The 16725-nt window shown below is 37.8% G+C and overlaps 1 protein-coding gene across 2 annotated transcripts in view; it reads left to right on the forward strand.

The window, feature by feature from the left end:
* The first annotated feature begins 5066 nt into the window (after positions 1–5066).
* The window catches only part of baiap3 (BAI1 associated protein 3), a 59152-nt gene continuing 47493 nt past the window's right edge, over positions 5067–16725 (forward strand). For both annotated transcript variants that reach the window (XM_085155886.1, XM_085155888.1), the window contains exons 1-2: positions 5067–5295; positions 16137–16282. In XM_085155886.1, the coding sequence (XP_085012012.1) occupies positions 16146–16282 (137 nt within the window). In that variant the 5' untranslated portion in view covers positions 5067–5295; positions 16137–16145. The remainder of the gene's footprint in view (positions 5296–16136; positions 16283–16725) is intronic.

Below are 16725 nucleotides of genomic sequence, written 5' to 3' on the forward strand. Positions count from 1 at the left end.
GAATTTTGTATGGCCGTGCTAGCATATGGTTGTCCATATCTTTGTACGTTTTTTCAAACAAAGAATCAAAATAATTAACACAGGATATGTCTGATAAAATACATTGTCGTGACTGTGAGAGAAGACACACTGTGTGCTGCAGTTTAGGAGATTGTATTTTATTTATCACTCCAAACGCAGCAATTCATTATTTAAAAACTGCTTAGTCAGCCTTTCTAATGTCCTTGTGTCCAAGTCAAATCTGACATCGGTTGTGTTCAGCCTGAAAAGGGTCATATGCATTTTACTCTTAGCTAGTTAGTAGCAGCTACATTGTCAAACTGACTGTTATTTGTGAAGTGTTTTTGTACATGTGTTTTTGTGGGTTATAATTTAACTCAGGCTGGATATTTTTGATGCTCTCAAAACAGTCAGGTAACATTGTTGCTACTAACCTTAACAGGGTGACACTTCCAGCCATCCCTTTTAAAGATTACAGGGATTACAGGGCCAAATGTGAGCTTCTTTTTTTTCCCAAATAAAGCATAAAGCATTGTGTAAAAAAGTCAGAGCCACCCCACCCTATTCATTTATTTATATTTTGCTAGAAAAAGGAGAACTAGGCTCAGTAATTTATTGAAAGATGTTTGTCGTACATAGAAATACAGTATATAGATGTAATTTAAAAAAGAGTTTGTGCACTTCTAAAGAACTTTAAAGCCAATATTTGGTATGATCACTTTTATTCTCCAACACAAGCTAAATTCTCTTAAGAAGGTTTCTAGTAATTCTTTAAGTAGTCTTTAGGAAAACCTCTCCAGGCCTATTTTGATGCTGGCTGCCTTTTTTCTGTTCTCTCTAAGCTGTTGCCAATCATTTACTTTCCAGATTGTGTGGCATCATAATTCCACCAATTTTGACAAGATCCCTAATACCACTGACTGAAATGCAGCTCCAGACCATGATCTTCACTGCTGTACTTGTCTCCTTGAAGCAAAAAGTTCCCATTTGCACTCATTACTTCATAAGAGCTGTTGCCACTGATTTCCTGTTCAGTTATTGAGTAATTTGGCACACATCAGTCTTTTCTCCCTGTTTTCTTTTCTTAAGAATGATTGCTCTACAGCCACCCCATGGACACCATTTCTGGTGAGGCTTTCGTGAATAGTACATGAGTCAAATGAAGGGACAGATGCATCTCTCAGGTCCTCTGTGTCACATCCTTCTTAAAAATGTGACTTTCAGATACTGTTCATCTGCTGCAGATAAAGGCTAAGACCTATTAAATTCTCATTTGTGATCGTGACGAACTACAACTGGCAGTTTTCTCTGTGGCAGCATAAAAAGGCAGCATGGAAGTAAAAGTTTGGATGTGTCACTACTTTGCCCAGGTCTGGAAGAAGACACAAACTGTCACCCTTGGATGAAATTGCTAAGGATTTTCAGAAACAACCCAGAAACAACCAAAACTCAACCTTGCCAAGAACTGGACACTGCTAGAACACCAGCGTCCCATCTCCCGCGTGAAGCCAGTTTTTTATCATCATAAACTGAGGCGTGCAGACTAAGAAAAAAATCTTAAAATTCAGTTTTGCAGTTATCCACATGGACAAGCCAAATGCACTTCGGAGAAATGTTTTATGGTCAGACAAACATTGAGCTATTTGACCACAATGACAAGAGGTATATATTTGGAGGAGTGCAGTTGAGGCTTTCAAACCTCCGATTTCAAGCATGTTTGCAGTGGCATCATGCTCTAGGGATGTTATACTGGTACTTTGCAAAGCCCTAACCTCGCCTCTATTGAAAATTTGTTCAAAATTTATGCTTAGAAGGCAGGTCCCTGCTAGGAAACCAACCAGTTTAGATGAACTCTACCAATTCTGCCAAGAAGAGTGGTCATATATCCAGAAGCTTACTCCTGACTACCAAAAATGTCTGGTCAAGGTACAACTTTCTAAGGGACATTCAGCAAAAATATTAGTGGGGAGTAAGTATACATTTTAGCTTGTACGTAAAATTTTGACCCTGTGTGAATTAGAGAAAATAAAAGATTCCAACTTGTAATCCCAGTTATTGTTTTTTAAAATCAATAAAGCTGTACGTACTGGATGTGGACACCCTTTATGCAATGTATAATGGATTTATCTGTACAGAGAACGATGTTGCAACTAATATACATATGTGCTGAGAATATGACGCTGTTGGGTGGGTTGGGAATTTCAAGGTAAGAGTTACAGGAAGTGCGTTTTAACCACCTTATAATGGTTGAAAAAACTGAAGTTGTTAGTGCAGTTCTCATCAAGAAAGTGCAAGGCCGGGCCTTGTTCAATGGAAGAAAATGATTCAATGGACTAGATTCCAAGACTATATTGAATATATACTATATTTGCTCCATTATGTGGCATCTGTAGGACTTTAATCTCTTCAAGTGCTGGACTTTGAAAGTCACTTTTGCTTTTGTCTTCCTTTTGAAAAATCCTTCTCTTATTATTTGCCACCAATACTTCACGCACTTGGAGCCAGCTGGGGAAGTTTGCTAATGATGTGTCCATGGAAACAAGGCACAGGGTCACATGTATCTTATCACTCGAGACAGGAAAAGCCCTGTGTTTGATTTTGCTTAGATTTTAAAATGATGTCAAAATACATCAAAATCAAGGAACAGTCTACCTTTTTGGTTTTCCTCATTAGTAGATTTGATAAGGCTTTTGATATTATTCTTCCGACTCCAGCTTTGGAGTCCTTGTCAGTCTATTTTTGTATTATTCACAGGAGGCACTTGCAATCAGTCATGAAAAAAAAAATACCTCTCATAAAGAAATAGAAAAGAAAAAAAATGAAGAAATAAATAAATAAATCAAATAAACAGGCTCTTAACATTGGCAATTATCCCATCATGACCCTCCCAGTGATCAAGTATCAATTAGAAAAGGCTATGAGCAGAAAAACAGCAAAATATAAGATTAATTTTGAAGACTACAGCTCTTATGTTCTTGAATGCCAATGTGTTTACTCAAAATACAGCTGAAGTGCTCTGGTATTGTTTTGGTTTTAATTGGAATGTCAAAAGGCTCTAAAATAGATGTAAAAACTTTGTTTTTGTTTACCGTGATTTGAAATAATATGCTAAATTATTTCCATAAAACATGTCTATGTTTTATGGGCTTTATAAACAAAGGTCACTCTTACTTAATTTAAAACCATTGTAACACAATAACTGCTCCAGGCTTTTATGTAGATTATTGTAAGTAAACTGTGATAAATGAAACCCCCTAATAAGATAAGCTTTGACTTTGTTGACACTGATGAATAGTATACATTAGTGAATTGCCAGTCCTACGCTACAAGATGTTGCCTGCTTGCACCTTCTGCTATGATGTCTATAATTAGAAACAAGCAATGGTATGATTAATGTTCCTGAGCTAGTTTAAAGCACATGCACGTTCATTCATGTGTCATGTGAGAAAATTTCTGACGTGTCTTAAAAGAAATGACTCCCATATGCTGTGTTTTATCTATTTAACCCTCAGAGTAACATTATATTACTGCAATGAAAAACAGGCCCTGAACTTATTATCAAAGCAGGTGTATTGCTAAGATGTCTAATTTAGCTACATAAAGAAAAGGATTATTTCTATCATTTAAATACTAATCCCATATTTTTTTAATTAAATGGGAAATGATTATTGATAATGGATTACCTACAGTGGCCATTATATCCAATTGTGTATTTGTAGTCTACTTGAATTTTTTTGGTTGCAGCATGTTTTCTTTTGTCCCTTTGTCCCACATTGCTCTGCCAGTGGAGAAATTTCATGTTCAACACATAATGTACATTCAGAACGAATACTCTGTATTAAAAAAAAAAGAAAGAAAGAAAAGAAAAGAAAAGAAAAAGTGAAATATTGTCTTTCTGTATGAAAATGAGACCTCAGTTTGAGAAACCTCTAATGCCTTTTTGGTATTCTGCATAGGGCATACTCTACTTTTATTAAAGTTCCGTTTAGGTGCAACAACGCTGTCAGAGCACCGGAAGAGCTAATTAAGCAGAGCAAAGAAAAAAGTACACGAATCTCAATCTGACTGACAGCTGAACTTGCTCCCCTCTGCCGCTGAGAGGATTATTCTCGGCGACATCCCTCAGCAACAGTCAAATGATGCCTTCAGGTGAACTATGTAAACTTCCGAATTTCACTAGAGTAGCTTGGTTAGTAACAATCAGCATGAAACAGGCAGAGGACAAGACATACCTGTACTGTAAATCAGTGTTGGAAAGCGTTCATTTAAAGGACAGAAAGTAGACTAGTAATTTTACTGACTTAAGTGGAATATGACTAAAAAAGTGACTTGAATATTAATGATAAATGATCAGAGGGACAGCACAGGTTTGAGCTGAAATTAAAGTTGGAGACGCAAGGCTTAGATTGTTTGGACATGTGCGGGGGAAAGATAGTGAATATAAGGGGGAAGCATTTTGAAGATGGGGCTGGCAAGCAGGAGGAAAAGAGGAAGAAGTCAGAGAAAATTCACGAATATAGTGATGGAGGACGTTGGTGTGAAAGATAATAGAGGTGATGTGAAAGTAAGGAAGATTATACGCTAGGGCGAACCCTAAAGGTAGCAGCAGGAGGAGAAGTAGAAGTAGAAGAAGAAAAGGGTGCTCTTGTATTCTGCCCAACTTGTCATCAGAAAACAAATTCTCTGCTAAACCTACCTCACCCCTCAAAAGTTAAAAAATAAAATAAATAAAATTACTAAAATAAAAAAAATATGTAGCCTAATACATTTTTTTAAATTTATTTTTGATTTTCACTTTAAGTCGAGGTAGCAAATGTTGGCCATGTTACACGATAAATGATTCGACTGTTTTGTTTCTATTTCCTTTGCCTTATACTTATTTTCTCCTTATCGGTTAACCCGGCCAGCCATACTTACTCGTGTATAAACAGTAACAATCAATCTACGCAGTACACTTTGTTTAACGATCGGTTGTCCACAAAACGGTAAACGCTTAATAGCCATACATCCGACAGTATTCAAGGGCATTGAAGTATCGCGGCACTTCCTATGGCCATATTTGGAGTGCGCATCGGTGGAGCGTGAGCACAGGAAAGCATTTCGAAGGACTAAAATGAGCTTTTGTCTGTCGTCTGTCATAAAAAAAAAAATCCAAACGTTGTTTTCACATAAGTTGACAGCGCCGCGTTCACAGAGGGAAGCAGCGTCCTGCTGCAGTGAGCTTTGATTCATAGGAACTCTGACACGCAGCAACAAAAGAACATTTGACACTGAGAAAACTGTCAGGAGACACAGGTAAGGTGTTTTTTTTTTATTTTGAATCATTTAACACCTTACAAAAATCCCCTTTTTAAACTAATTAACCAAAAAAATTAGAAAAAATACGTCACACAGCTGCAGACTCATCGTCATTTATAAGGATGTTAAATTGGCACCTGTTGATCTGCATTTCCTCTAGTTGGAAATCATTTAAAATTAGTCTTTTTAAAGGATGATAAAGTTCTGTTGACGCACTGATGATATATGAAAGTAGGCTCTACTGGAATAGCACATGAAGGACGACGTGAGGATTTATGCACTGGGCAGCATTTATGGCATTTCTCATAAAAAGATCCTGCACAATCTCTCTGTCATATGGCCAAAAGTTGCCCCCACTGATAAACATACAGATCATAAACATGTTGCTGCAAGCTTGATCAGAAGCTCGAGGAAACACTGGTATACATTTAATAATAAATATTCATTTTAGTAGAATTATGTTGGCCTTAAACTCTCACAGGTAGATATGATTGTATGGTATCATCATTAGTATTATTACTACTATGTTTTATGCATGTGGTTTTTATAATTGAGCTGAGGGTTTAAAGCTGTTTACTCTTCAAATTTCTATAGATACAATGCCCCACACCCATAAAACACACACACACACACACTCAGGAAGATAAAGGTAAGTTGGATTTAAACCTTTTGATTTGTTGTTTTTTTTTTTTTTTACCAATTAATCATGTCAGCTCTAAAGCTTATTGAGCTTATTTGTAATGCTTACTGAGCTTTATGTATAAATCAATGTTCTGTCATAGAGATGTATGTGAAGCGCACCCTCTCTCTTTCTCTCTCTCTCTCACACACACACACACACACACACACAAACACCGACTTCTCTGCTTGAAGCGTCTTTTCCCCCAGTGAAAGCCGCAGCAATAGTGAGCTGGTAATTTACCTGAGCTATTTATATTGACAATAATTACATGTACAGCAGATTAAAAGGGTAATAAAAAGGATTATACCTCATTATTCACCATCTGTATAAAACTCAAAGCGCTGCTGGTGTATGAAACAAAACGAAACAAAAACAAACAAACATAGCGATTCTCAATTTTGCAGAAATCATCTCCAGTTCATAATTGCTTGCTCTCTGTGGCCTCCCTTCAGCTATCTCCTTATGAGCCTTGCTGGTGCAGGTCGTAGCCCCACTTTAGAGTCATGAGTCCATTAGACATTAATTAATCGTTACCTCTTTTTATCATACAGGGCCTCAGTGGTCATTACTCACAAACCTGTCTATGTAAAAAGCAGCTTGCGCACACTCATAGAGGCATGACAAAAGGTTATGGTAATGCTGTACAAACAGAGTATTCAGATGTTTGGTAGTACGCCATTAATTACAGCCTTTGTGAAGTGTTGCATGTCTTCAGAGAATCGTATTGTAGCTCAGTGTCTTGTAGATGCAGATTGATGTTTTTGCGTAAACTATAGAGCATTATTGCCGCTGCATAATAAGTCAGTGGTTTCTATTTTTGAGAGTAGTGTTACTGCTGCTGAGCGTTTTCAGGGTGACAAAAGATGCATTGTGTGTAGTATAATAAGCAGGGATTTTCACTATTGTTTAAATGTTATATTTTGTGCGTGGCTGTCAGTGGTTTTTGCTGCCTTACTGTGCTGCAGACGCCCTTTACAAAAGCTCACTGCCGTCAATTCCTGGGATTTTCTCTGGCAATCAATTTCAAAGCCGGAGTGCCTGTCATGTGCCTTGACAACACCGACTCTGTTAGCTCCTGGGAATAGACAGCTAAATGTTCAGTGTTTTTTAGATGAATCATAGATTAGGTGTTATCTGCAGGTGCATACAGTGCAGGTCACTACGATGTAATGTCTGCACTTTTTCCCATTGATCCCACTGAAAAGATTTTACAGAGAGCTGGCAGTTTAATCCATTTAGCCTTTTGTGTCCCTAAGGGCCAGCCACATAATAGCATTTGGGGCCAGTGATGAGGCTCTTGGATTTGACTTAAAGGTGGTTTTTAACACGGGCAACTCTGCAGAATAATCTACTTAGAGTTATGATATGATCTGAATGTGTATCCCCTCCGGCTGCCATGCTTAAATTAAGTTTTGAGGAATATGCAGGTCAAAATAAGCACGTCTTGTTTTATTCAATTACATAAACTGCCATAAAGGGATGATTAATTGTTCCCTTTTATTTCAGCGACTCAAGAGGAATGTAATAGCATTTCAACTATGTTGATCAAGGTGTCTCTTTAGAGCTGTTGTTAATCAACTATTGCAGAACACGCTACACTTTTTTGAGGTTATTGATTTTTTATTCTCCCGCTGTCTTTTGGACAGAATTGGAAATATCAAATGGGACCAAGTTAAAAGTATGAACTGTAGTTATTAGCTCATGAGTCACACTGAAATAGTCTCAGGACTGAGCATTAGGTGAACTAATGACTGGCACTAAATAGGCAAATGCAATGTCAGTATCAGCTTTGTATTTTGCAGCATTAAAGTGAATGCATTATAAAACCCAGGGTCTTTTTTTCAGCCCTTGCAGAATTCCATTTACCTGTATTTACCGACTCCTTTCCGCTGCTGTTACCATAGAGACTAACCATCCCTATCAGCAAGTCGCCTTTGGCTGCCGGGCTCATTGGATCTCACAGGAAAGAGACACTGGTGAGCCAGTGTTTCCCTGGCTTGATTTCGGCACCAGTGTAGTGAGAAAGGCATTTGCTTGGCTTCGACAGTGTTTCCTTGGCAGCTGGCGCCACACCAATAGTGGCACGTCGACCCATTTTGTCACTATGGGTTGACAGCCGAGACAGAGTGAAATCAGCTGGGAGAAATCCACTCCCGTAATTGAAATGAGTTCACCTGGGAGACAGCTGCTCTGCGGCGCCTGTTACCTGTCAACAGTCCACGCTTGCCAGTCTGCATGTAGTAGATATAATATGATGCCTGAGCAAGTCTTCCACTGGTGGCGCCATAGTGTGGAAGTTGAAAGAGATGCCTCAGGTATTTCAGCTGTGTGGCCTTTGTAAGATGTCATCCACAGAGCATAACTCTGTTAAATAGATGTTCTGCGATAAAGCTGTGGCAAGTGCACAGGAATACAGCTGGAACATAACATTTATGTTACAATTAATGCTTTTTGAAATTTTTCTAGGCTTGAATTAATTTTTTTATTTTTGTGATATTAACTGACTGACTAAAAAAACTTTTTTTTCCCCAATATCTGTTTTTTTATACAAATCATATAAATATTTGCTTTACAAGTACAAAGTATCCCATACATATCCTCAGCATGAGCCTTTTCTTTTTCCACTGCACTTTTCTTTCTGTTCCAAATGCTTAAATCTCTGGATAACTGCAAAACTCGTCATTGTCACAGTTCCCTGTGACTTTCCTCTCACCTACAACTCACAATAAAGAACTGGAAGGACTTAACTGTCGTTTCCTGTCAAACATTGAAGAAGCAACATTTAAGCTCTTGAAAAAAGCCACAATTGCTTCCTATATAAGCTACTTTTTGGCAGTCAACCAGGAAACCTAGTAAATTACAAGTGTATTATATGAATAGGAAGCAAACTAAAAATGCCTCATTTATAGCACCACTTGAATTTAGTGTGGTCTTTGATTATCATGCAAAAAATGTCAATCCAAGTCAAACAAATAAGTGTTAATAATTGCATTTGTAGGGGACTAGGAGTCTTAACCCTACTGATCAAACATATTTGAACATTGAGAATCTCAAAACCACGGGAAGTCATTCAATTACGAATAACTTTTCTTCTTCGACTGCTTCCTTTAAGGGTCATCGTAGTGGTTCCTCTTCCTCAACATATCCCTAGCATCACTGTCTTTCACACAAACTCTTTGCATGCCCTTCACTACATCCTACTCCTCCTCTCAAAATGCTCAACTTTAGTCGTTTCTCCAATGTGCTCATTCCTAATTCTGTCCTTCCTGATAACTCCAAATGAAAATCTTCCTTTCAACTTTGCCACCATCTCTAAACCATATATCATAGCAGGTCTTACAGTTTACTCAAATATTGTAAAACTTGAAAAAAAATAATGGTGTTGTCGAAGCTGGCTGTGTGGCAGGCAGGAGTCGGATCAAAACACAGGACTCTAAGGACTCAGGAGGTAAACTAAAACGCAGCTTTATTGCTGAACTTAAACTAACTACAAAATAATGCAGGTCAAAAACCAAGGAAACCAAAACAACAAGCCTGCTATGGGGATAAATGTCAAGGGAGGACACAACAAAGACAGAGGCAAATTGAGGGTATAAATAGACAAGAGGAGATTGGGGTAGAGTGGAAACATCTGAGAAAACACAGTTGAACTGAATCTAACTAATGAGACAAGGGGGTGCAAAAGTAGGAGGTAAAATAGGAGATAACAAACACTGGGATCAGGACTAAGACATACAAACTTGAGAGAATTAAAAAGGGACCCCAAAGACAACACACTGAGAAACCAGACCAACACAGGGACACGACAGAGGAGACAGAAAGGCACACAGACATAGTGACAAGCCTAGGGCAGACTGGACAGGATAGAAAAGGATAGAAGCATAGAAAACAAAACTCCCAAAAGAACAGAATCACAAGTCCACAACAAAAATTTGTTTTAATTAAGTGCTGGCTCGAAGTGCCCAGGACCAGGAAGGATTATGTGAGGATATTATAGTCAGGAGTTTAAATAAAATTTTAAAAACATGCAATCTTTCTTAATCCTGTTGTAAATCATTAGTCGGCTAGTTAAAGTAATTGCTGGCATGTCTATATGTACAATCACCACCACCGATTCAAAACAGCAAATTTACACCTTATCGCTACCATTTTGGGAAACATCGTAAATCGCTATGTGAGTCGAAGTAGAGGAAATTACAGTTTCCCTCTGTGGTGCACTGGAAACAAAACACTGATGTTATCTAGCAGAGAAGAAGTATCAACACTCGAGTCTAACAAAGTAAAGTGTGAATTCTCCATGTGGACAACAGATGCCAGCCTCCAGGATCGATAGCATACTTTCCTTTGGCACAGGCAATGATGCAACTTCTACCCCGAGCTTCTGGCTTACTCCGAACCGGAAAGCCGACTGCATGCTGCTCTCTCTGTGCAGTTGGCCTGGTGCACCGACTGACAGTCACACACACAAATACAGTATGTTTCATTTTCTGGATTCATTTGGTGTAAGCAAATTCAATTCAAACAGGCAACCTTCATCAGGACCATCCAATAAAGACAAAAAAAAAAAAAATCAACATTGCCAGTAAAATGGGTGCCATCAGCTCAGAATCTCTTCCCACATATCCACCAAGCTAATTATCCTCTAACGTTGATATTGTGTCTTGTAAAAGTCAGAACAAACCCTTCCCCTGGCTCACTCTGTTTCTTTCTCGTCGATGCGCAGACACTGGCTGTCAAATATTGAAAAGGAGTCTGACTGTTTGAGGCTGTCTGACTGTCTTCTGAAACAACATCTCCATCAATCAAACCCTCTCTCCGTTGTGTCCTTGTCATTTCTTTTTTTTTTGAGTGTTCTGTCTCTTCTTCTTTCACTGTTTTTCATGGCACAGACACTGTTGCAGTTGCACAAAAGCCACTCATTTATCCAGGTGGAGCTGCAATCTCAGTCCGATTTATACAAATTTCACATCAAAATTTAAAAGCCATAAGCAGTGTCGATGGGAAGATGTGAAGGGGATTCTTGATACTCTCCTCATCAGTTACTAGACAGATACAAGCTGCGTGATTAATGAGGTTGCAATCATTGTAAAGCCTTTTGACATGAAGAGTGAAATGAAAAGTAAACACAACTATAAACTGTTTTGCTGCTGCGGTGATTACAAATGTAATGTTAGTACTCAGAAATGTGGCAGCTAATAAGTGTACTGTGTTCCTGTGAAAGTTTGGTAATCAACATCAGTTAAAGCTGAGCAAATAATATTCTGCTAAATCACAATTTTTCATATAATTCAAGTGGATGAATGACAGATAAGCTCTACAGAGGCCTGAAGTCCAATCTACACAGGGGGGGAAATGTCAGGGTATACCCCTGTGTCTGATCCAGGCACAAAAGAGGGAGGACAGGTGGTGATCAGGCAGGTAACTATTAATCATTTTTACAGATGTCTACCTCTGAAAACCTTCTTATGACTTTTACATCCTCTAGATCATAGGTGTCAAACTCTGGCCCGCGGGCCAAATTACTATTAGAGCTGGCCTACTGGTATTATACAGCTAACATATATATTGTTTAGTATTAAGCTTTGCTTGTTCCATATTCAGTTTTTCAGTAAAACTTGTTTGAGTCCATAAGAAAAGATTCATTCTTATATCTGGAGGAAGATTTTTTTTTTTTCAATAAATATTAATGTTAGCCCGTGACTTTGTTCCAGTTTTGAATTTTGGCCCACTGTGTATTTGAGTTTGACACCCCTGCTCTAGATCAATCTTGCTGACCAAAGCTCATTTCCTGTCATGTGCTGTCTGAAGTAAACAGTTCAAAACATGGTTTGGGCTTTTAAGGAGAGGTCAAAGTGGAATGCTGCAGAGAAAAGGCGTGTGCTGAATTCATAACACAGTAAAAAAAATAAAATAAAACGGTCTTATTTGAGACTATTTTACTTTGTTGCTTGCCACTCTTAAAACTCCAGGAAAAAAAACAGTATGTTAACATCAGAGGTGGGACACACCAGCCACCACAAAATACAATGTGATCACAATATTTTGACATTTTTCAGTATGGTAAGTATTGCAATAACATATAATGAGATTTGTAGCCTTTTTCAACTGCAAATGATGTCCTCGAATTGAAAGTTTGCCAATATCTGTTTTATCAAAAAGATAAAGCTGTCTCATTTGATGACACTGTCAGCAAAACCTGCCATAAATGTTGAGTCGAGTGCCCTTAGGTTGTCCTCATTGATAAAGACTAATTCAGAATGACAGCAAAATGTTGGCAATTTGTCTACATTTATAAATTAGATTGTGAGATATGCAAATAATTGCTATCTCTTTGAAGATGATTGCTGTCAGTCCAAGCCTATTTAGTCACCACAAGTAGTGATTGGTACCAGGATGTAAAAAAAAAACCCCAAAACAATTCCATGCAATTCCCATTTAGCCACCAATTTATTTATTTTTTAATTGTGACTGAGGACTCCTGTGACTGAGCCATTATTAGGAGCTAGCTTTATCAAGCTAAGTGTGTCCGATGTTGGATTTTTTTTGTTTGTTTGTTTGGTTTTTTGGGCCGAGTCAATTTGCTAACATAATCTCACGATAGTGGTGTCTGAGATGAGCCTTCTTTTTCTTAGTATTTAAATTTATTTTATAAAATATAGATATTTAGTGTCCTTGTATGAAAATAATATCACCATGCAAAATATCACAAAATGATGCTCTATTGATATTTTTCCAGTACCCCTATTATGGATCAGTAACAAATTAATATGATGTTAGATTTTGCCTTTAGAAATTGGTCAGCAAATTGGTTAGAGTGTGTGTGAAACTGAAGACTGGAAATGGAGTGAAAAGAGTTAACCGTTCGTCTGATATCACACTACAAAACAAGACAGGAAATGAAATACAGCAGGATAATCATCGTATCGTGATTGTTGATATTCTTGATATTTTAAGCTTTATATTGTGGTTCCTTCACATATTTGTGTTATTCCTTTACATGGTGAAAATGACAGCATGTGCAGCTTATTTTAATATTTCCATCCAGAAGAATTTGTTTGATTGTTTGGCTCTGCACGGAGCTGTGATATGATATTGTTATTAGGACATATAATTTAGTTACACTTGAAAGTCACTATGAAGCCTTTATGGCAATTGGCTTTGAGAGAGAACTACTCAGTCTCAGACAATCGCTTAGCAACACAGTGCCAATCTCTTTCAGGATGTTGCATAGGCTCAGATTTCTAAATTCATATTTCATACTCATGACAGCCCAAGGATAGCTTTCTTTATATATGCTCAGATGCCATTTTTGAATTTGTTGAAAAAAAAACCTGTCATGTTATGAAATAACTATATAAGAAATTAACTATTGGACATAATCTTGTTTAATTAAATGTATTATATGCAAACGACTCTTAGTTATTGTATGCAAAGATAACAGTCAACCTGGTTTCATCATGTGTAGCTCAGCTGTCCACTCATTGGTAAATGGTAAATGGTAAATGGTCTGCATTTGCTTTTCTAGTCCTTAAGGACCCCAAAGCGCTTTACACTACATTCAGTCATTGAATGCTTCAGTAGTGTGTGTGGCATAGCTTGATGAATGGCTCCTTAGTTCAATAAGTCTAGTTAATGCTGTTACAAATCGGTCATTTACGAGTTAAAACATTCATCATCCAGAATAATTGAATGACCAAGGTCAGTTTGAGATCACTAAGTTCCTTTAGGGGATTTTGTTTTGTTTTGTTTTTTACCCAGATGGAATTAATAAAGAATTTTAATTGTGATCCTGACTTTCTAGCCAAAAGACAGATGAGAGGACTGATAGCACTTGAAAATGAATATATATAATATATAAAATGAATATAAAACGACAGAAAGCAGCTGGTAGTCTTCTGAGCTCCAACCTATAGGGAATTGCCAATCTCTGATTTCTCAAAATCCACCTATCATTAGTCACCACATTCTGTAATATCTGTTTTGTGTAATGTACATAAAACAGAGGGTAAAGGCAGCCAGTTCAGTTGTCAGTCTGTGAGCTAAGCCAAGAAGAGCAGCTGAAGCTGCCAGCATCTTATTTACTGAGACACGCAACACTTGTTATCAATCTTATTAATCAAATTTAAGCGACAAAACAATAACATTAATTGCCAAGAAATGCAAAACAATCATGTGCAAAAGTTGCAAAATCTCGAGATTAAAATTCCCATTCATCACACAATGCTGAATCCCCTAAAATGCAGCTACATCATAGCTACATCAGCCACCCATTATTTATATTTTGCAAGGAAAATTGGGAATATAATCTTTATTTATTAAGAGATTTATTGACCAAATGTGTTCCATTGTGTGTTTTTCTTTCCGTTTACTGCACTGGCAGTATGTTTGGGATCATTGTTAAGCTGAAAAATGAATATGTTGCCAATCAAATCAGGTATTGCCGGGTGGATCATGCACATACTGCTTACCATTTGAACTAAAGAGTTCAAATTTGCACTCATCCCTCCATAAGATCTCATAAGTTCTTGTGTAATTTGGCATACCTCAGAACAAATTATACTTTTGCATTAGGCACCTAGTAATAACGTGCCTAAAGGAATTTAAAATCATTTTTTTAAGTTGTCTGATTTGTCTATTTTAAGTCAACATTAAGTGGCTTAAACAAACAAACAAACAAACAATCAAAAACAAATCAATTCTTTGAAAATGGTCAGGTATGAGAACTTGAATAATTACGTTTACATCAATATTTACTGCTTTCATGTAAACTGGTTTTGATTATGCAAGATGTCTTCCCCAGTCACTGCAGGCAGGGTTAATACATGCTAGACAGATTAGCAGCAAATTAAAAGGAAGTGAATAACACTGATTATGTTGATACAATAGCAGTTGATAAGGAGTGGGATACATAAGTATTGTATGTAAGAGAAAGTCTGCTCAGGTCTATGTGTTATATATTTGTCAAAATCATGGCTCCATGCTAATTTATGTGCGCCTGCTGAATTATTGTGACAGCCTGTGCAGACACTGACTTCTAAAATGTATAACAGGAACAAATACTTGGTTAACGTGTGCATAGCTGTCGGTGTTAGTGTTTGCAAGCGAGTACAATCCTAGTCTAGAACAAAGTGAACAGTCAGTTTGTACTTGATGTACTGGAAGCAGGAAAAAATGTGGATGACTTGGCAAAAGAGCAAATTATAACAGCAAGCAGCAGGGTCAAAGCAGCCGGTTTTGTGATATGCAGTGGTTAGTACCTAATAAGTACCTACTAATTCCCAAGAAGGACAAATACTAAGCCCATTATAGGTTTTGAGATGGCCATAGCTCACTGATGCCTGTGAAAAGCTAAGGCTGGCTCATATTGTAGTGTGAACATGGTGTGATGATTTGGCTAAAGTTCTACTAAGAAATCCTTGTTCCTGGCATTCATGCAGATATTACACTGTCAACTACCACTTACCTAAAATTATTGTAAACCAGATACCAGATACCAGTAAAGTGGAAACTCAGTCCAGTCCACAGACGCTCTACCTCTTACTCATGTCTGGTTTCCTGACATGCTAGAAGATCAAGCGGCGTCTGCGCCTCAAGGAATCTGAACTGTTTTAGCAGTACGATGTAGAATTGCAAAAAATTACATCCGCACAAAGACCAGATCTATAATTAAGACATTCATTTCCAAATTTAGTTTCTACGTAACTCATTATTTTTTTAACACATATTTTATGTCTTTTGTGTCCATTACTTTTATGCAGCCTTGTTTTTCCACTCTGTGTCTCTTTTGTTTTGCATATTTTTTTACAAAGTGCAGTAGAAAAAATAGGGTTCAATTGGCTCTGAGCAGGCCAGACATAAAGGTGAAAGACAAATTGCATACCCTGCAGCATCGGTTAGGTGCAGACAGAAATAGAACACAGCTCCTGTTGAGGAAGAGAATAATTATGTTAAAGGTGAAAGAGGGTGATTATGCAGCTGATTAAACTAAAAGAAGCCTTCAGACCAAGTGTATTTCTAGAAACAAGTAGTTTTATGAATATTGCCTTGTACCTAAAATCAAATGTATTATGACAAGTTGAGCCTGCAAATTACTAACTCTCAGGGGTTGCAGCGAGTTGCAGAGTCTTAACATGTGCTTCCTGTCTCCACTCTGCAGTGAAACATCATGACTACGCTGCTGGACCTAAAAAGTAGTGTGCTGAGGCAGGTGCAGAGGAGCCAGTCGCTAAGGAGCCGAAGGGAACCTCCTCCTCCGACTGCCAGCAGCCCCCTCACACACTGTCCTGACCCCTTACCTCGCAGGTGAGTCAGCGTGCACATGCACATACATGTACAAATAGTACCACAAACAAATAAACAAACATTCAATCATATATGTTCACCGAGAATAAGATTTCCATACCCGTATTCCACGCCACCTCTGGGGAAAAGGACTTTTGTTAGGCAGAAAGATCGACCTGGAAAGGATGTGCAGCAAATTAGGGATATTAAAATGTACCAACGAGTGAAGAGAGTGTCAAGGTGGAAGGAGTACATTGAGAAGCTCATGAATGATGAAATTGAAAAAAGAAATGGTTGGATGGATGAAGGTTAGTGAATCAGGTGGTAAAAAGATGGTTGGCCCAGGTAAGACATATGTGCAGGGATGGAGATGTCTAGGAGAGAGGGCAGTGAGCTTTTTATTCAGACTGTTTAACACAAAGTTGGAGAGTCAGAGGATGTTTGAGGAGTGGAGAAGAAGTGTA

The sequence above is a fragment of the Neolamprologus multifasciatus genome, chromosome 4 (assembly GCF_963576455.1).
Source record: "Neolamprologus multifasciatus chromosome 4, fNeoMul1.2, whole genome shotgun sequence".
Taxonomy (NCBI): Eukaryota; Metazoa; Chordata; class Actinopteri; order Cichliformes; family Cichlidae; genus Neolamprologus; species Neolamprologus multifasciatus.